Raw genomic sequence first — 5,051 nt, 5'->3', positions numbered from 1 at the left:
GGGAAAAACTTCAGCTTTAAATCAGTAGGCATGTACTAAAAAGAGACAGGTTATGGAGGGTATATTCTAACTATTTTATTAGTTAGCAAAACTTCCATGTATATTGGAGAAAAAGAGCATGCTGTAACAAAACACTTCTAAAATTTAGCATCTATGCAACTCCATTTATAATTCTTGCCATTTATCCTATTTTCCCTATCTGTTATTGCTGCTCTTACTTGTTACATCATGCAGATCATAAAAACAAAGACATCCTCAAGGCAGGCCTATCTCCTTACATTTGGAAAATACCTGGCACATCTCTCAAGCCACTTCATTTACACGCAGTTTATCATTGGGCTGTTTTCTAACATATCTGGAAAAGTATTTTTTACTTTTCAGACACTGCTTGATACGTTCATTGCAGGGAGTCAGTTAAGACACACAGCAAAAACAATGGTACTAACAGGTAAGAAAAAAATATAAATCCAAATACTAGAGACAAGCACAGCAAATACACAGCCCTATTTAAACAGAGACAAGACCCCCCACTTCCTTCTATACAAGACACTAAAAATTACGTTATTACTTTTCAGAAATTTACCTATGATGTTCACTTCAATTCCTATGGGAATTATCTCTCACAACTGTTAAAAAACCAATGTTGACAAGCTGTGAAAGAGCAAAAGCATTTTTTCCTGTCGATGGAAATCAAATCAAACGATTTCTAACTTCAGAATCTTCAATATCAGAGGTTACATGGAAAAAGTAGAACATGATCATGCAGAGATGCCAGAAACTTTTAAATACAGTTTAAATTTCCTATGACTTGCAAAACACTACATAAACACACTACTCACTTGTTTTGAAGGACAGTGCTCGTTCTTCTCATCTGTCATCTTCCCACTCTTTGGTGCCCTTCTTGGTTGCTTGATGCTGGTTTTTATAGCAGGCCGGCACACATAATTCTCAAGGTTCTTGGGAGGCTTTTTCGTTCGCTTTGCTTGAAGACCAATCTTCAGTTTCAAGTTTCCCTCTGAAAAGTTTGTTTCTTTCACTGAAAACTGTTGCTGTGCATCAGTCAGAGCCTCATTCTTCCCATTCTCGGTACTGTTCCCCTCACGATTCTTCTTCTTACTGTCGTCTTCTTCCTTGGCGCAACTTTCTAGCTCTACTTCTCCTTTTCCCACCAATGTGCCAATGTTTACTACAGAGGGGCTTTTCCCAGAAAACCCTTCAGAATCAGAACCCAAGCCTAACATAGCAGTATTCCGAGGGTCCATCACAGGCGGAATATATGCCTTCGGGTAATTTTAGGGAAGATTTAGAGAGATATGTTCCACAGAAGATCTGTTCTACTACTGGCAGCCAGCATCTTTTACTCTGAAGAAGAAAAAGAAGTAAACTTCAATTTTCTAGCAGAAATACAATGAATATTAAAAACAGTTAGAAAGCAAACAATCGTATCTCAGACAAGCCCAATTATGCAGCTGATGTTTCAAAACACCAACCCTTCCTGCAACCTACTACAAAAATACAATTTATCTGTAAAACCACTTTTAGACGATAGGTGAAAATCAAAAGTATGTGACTATTACAATATAATTTCCAGTTCATCCACAGGACACTTCAAGGCATGGTTAAGACTTTTAATATTGATGATCAAAATAACTTTTCTTAATTAAAAGCAGAGCCCAGCTACTCCTAGTACTGACATTCTTAGTCTGGACCCACTGAAACAGTTGCATCTAAGGAGTGATGCAGCTAATGAAACCTGTGATAAAGCATCCAAAAACCAGAGACAATCCGATTTTAATCATCTGAGCCATAGGAAAGTTGAGCTTAACCCAAGTATGCATCGGTTTCCAAACATGCCACAAAATCCGCTTTTTAGTTGAGGACTTCCCACAATTCAGGAAGAAGAATGGGAGAACAGAAAAAAAAAACCCATCAAACAACGCCACCAAATACATTCACACACTAATTTGTACTTTCTGGAGCACGGGAATAGAAAGTCCACACTTCTACCATCAGAAACACTGTTATGTATATATAATTAACCTATTTATCATAAGATATTAGAGGGAGCTTTCTAATCTTAACTGCCATAAGAACTAAAGCAAAAGTTGATTTGAATCAACTTGCTAATGCAAGGGTTTCAAATCCCTGGCCGGCAGACTACTTGCGCAGTGGGCCAGCACGGCCTCCCGCGCTTGCGCACAGACCACCACAGAGCCATAAGCTGCTGTTCCCCCATTGCCAAAGAACAAACAAAATCGGTGTACCCCATTATATTTTTATCCGTAGAAACAAAAACCATCACAGAAAGAATCTGCAGAAAATACAAATATCGGTAACTACCAAAGAGGACAAATCACAGGTTACAAAGGAGAAGCTAAACATACGCATTTCAGTATGGTCAGATACTTAGAGTACAATGTATGAGAAAGGACACAAGTAATGTTTGCAGAACTGGGGACCTGAAAATCAGCAAACCTCAAAAGGACTCTGTGCACAGGATGAACAGGAACTCCTGGTGAAATATAGAATCCTCGTAGTGTACTGAAAAAGTACCAGGTCCTTTTGACACTGCTATGGCAACACATCGTCCATATGCCCATCTACCCCATGGGTATGGCACACCGAACTACTCCAGGTCAAACCCTACTTAGCCTTAGCAGCAGCTCCCTTCTCAAGTTCCAGGAGCCAAAACAGAACAATCCAGGTGGACGTATTTGTTTTAGGGGCATTCTAAGCAGCAAGTGTTTAAATACCTTAATCATTTAAATATCTTAATCATTTTTGAAAATGAAGTATGTCAGAAGCAGGTCTGAAAAAAATATCAACGTACTGAAAAGAGCATCACAGGAATTAAACCAGCATAATTTTCTGTTCTTATTGTCTATACAATTATTAAAGCTAAATTGTAAGGAATGCTATGAAAAGATTTCAACGGTTTCAGTGAACTTCAAAATGAGTTTCAACGGTTTCAAAAAGGTTTCAATGAGCTCAGCAATTATCTATGACATTTGGCCTCCTGGCAGGTCAGCACATGCATATTCGAGCCCATCAGCACATGGCAGGTCCCAAAGCCATATGCCTCTTGTCCAGACAGTAATTAGAAAAACAGCAGCGAGGAGATGGAATTTTGAGGTGGCTCAGTAAACACAAGCACTGTATAAAAAGGACGAAGGATAAGGAATGTGAAAGGCGATACTGGGAGAGGACTAAGGCAACTGCAGTGGACACAGGTTGGAAGTCAGATGCCAGGATTAGTGGGGACAGAAGAAATACTGCTGAGAACACAAAATGCAAATCATTAGAAAGCTAGGCTTCATTGGCTACGTTCTCAGAGAAAACAAACTTATTTTCACATGTTCTGTGCACATTATTAAAATGGACTTCTATCTGCAGCTATGACTTTTCAACTAAGAACATCCCGAAAAATCTGAGTATTATTACTCAGAAGGCCAGAGGTAATTAGATAAAATCTCCATTTTACAACTAGAAAAAATGGGTACAGCAGTGTGACACAGGGGGCTAGAAAGCAAGTCAGTGACAGCTCCTAGGTCAAGGCCCAATGTTAAGTCCATTAGGCTACACCATGTCACCGAAAATGGGCTTTTTCCTACATACTGATGCACAAAGGAAGACTGGCCAGCAGTAAGAGAGTTCTAAGCTAATGTATGAATTTTTATTATTCAAGTTCAAGAAAAGGAGAGAATCCTGCAGGCCATCATGCAACTCTCAAATCTGTGTTCACACAAATGTTTCCTTCTCTAGTGACTATGGTCCAGAACAGCTACAACACTTCAGTCATTTTCTTACAATTAAAATTAATTAATAAGCTTAAAATCTGAAACCAAATTAAATTGAAACATCTATACTGCTGTATTTGGCTCCATATTTACTTAATAGCAAGACTTTAAGTAAGTAATTACACTCATACACTGATCTTGGAAACTGCAAGACCAAGACAAAGTGCACACTGAGAATTAAAGGAGAAGAGCTGTGCTAAAATCTTATTCTGTGGTAACACACAATCAGTAACTATCCTAGAAACAAAGTCACAAAATCAATGGCTCTCATAAACACATAGCAGGTCATTTTATTTATCCATTAATTCCTCTCTATACAGACAACAAAAATGCTAATCCTGGACCTAATCATCATTTTGCCTCGATCACTGTAATCTTCTTCTCTCTGACTCTCCAATTACCACACTCTAATTCACAGAAAACGTGTCTGCCAATTTGATCATTTTCATAACCATGAACCGATTAGATCTCATCTCTTTGAATCCTAAGAATGCTTTTTCTTCCCTACCTCATCAAGCTCAATCTTTCTATCATTGTCTTCAAGGTGTGCATAACTGTATCTTGGTTCTTCGCTTGCTCCCGTTCCGTAGTGGTTTCTGTTTCACCAGTGACAACCATTATATGGTGCTTTTTTTTTTCCCCTTAAGTAACACCATCGCTTTCTGTGTGCTACTCTTCACACTTTGTATGCCCTGCTTGCACCAGTCTACAGGATCTGTACTATTCTTCTTGCAGGTTGTGCCTTAAAATCTCCTTGTGGATGTCAATGCAAATGAGCAGCCAAATGACGACAGCCATAGTTCAAAGGTAGCTATAAAAGCTTGCTGAAAACTCCAACAATTTGGTATTTTCAAGACCTAAACCTATCATATTTACCCATGTGATGTAAGGTACATATCTGTGTCTTCGCTTTCCACATTTGTTCTGTTAATTTGCAAGTCTTGTTTTTAATTATACTGTAGGCTTCTTCAGGTAAGAAAAACGGACTATGGACTTGCAAGGTACCTGCTTCGATGACACTGATCCCTGAAAGAGATCTTTGCATGTTTCCACTACTAGGACCTTTACAAGAAAAGCACTATGTTCACCTGGTGTGCCCAGTAAGGTTCATGGGAAATTAAAGCAGTGGAGCCTGATTGCCCATGCCCACAATTAAGTATTTTCTAAGCTTGCACACTGTCATTTAACCACACTGCTTCATAACTTCTAAGACTAGAAAGTACTGCTATAATCAAGCAGCATGGCATTCTACAC

At 38.8% G+C, this 5,051-nt stretch overlaps 1 protein-coding gene across 1 annotated transcript in view; it reads right to left on the bottom strand.

The window, feature by feature from the left end:
* The window catches only part of LOC104077255 (histone-lysine N-methyltransferase ASH1L-like), a gene marked incomplete at its 3' end in the record, with an annotated part of 13,559 nt that extends 12,236 nt beyond the window's left edge, over window positions 1-1,323 (bottom strand). Inside the window, exon 1 of the mRNA XM_009578413.1 lies at window positions 840-1,323. Coding sequence (XP_009576708.1) covers window positions 840-1,262 — 423 coding nt within the window. The remainder of the gene's footprint in view (window positions 1-839) is intronic.
* Between the last annotated feature and the right edge of the window lie 3,728 nt (window positions 1,324-5,051).

Source organism: Fulmarus glacialis, unplaced genomic scaffold, assembly GCF_000690835.1.
Source record: "Fulmarus glacialis isolate BGI_N327 unplaced genomic scaffold, ASM69083v1 scaffold26745, whole genome shotgun sequence".
In the NCBI taxonomy this organism is placed as follows: domain Eukaryota; kingdom Metazoa; phylum Chordata; class Aves; order Procellariiformes; family Procellariidae; genus Fulmarus; species Fulmarus glacialis.
The sequence above is the reverse complement of the archived record's forward strand: the minus strand, read 5'-3'. Positions and strand labels throughout refer to the sequence as shown.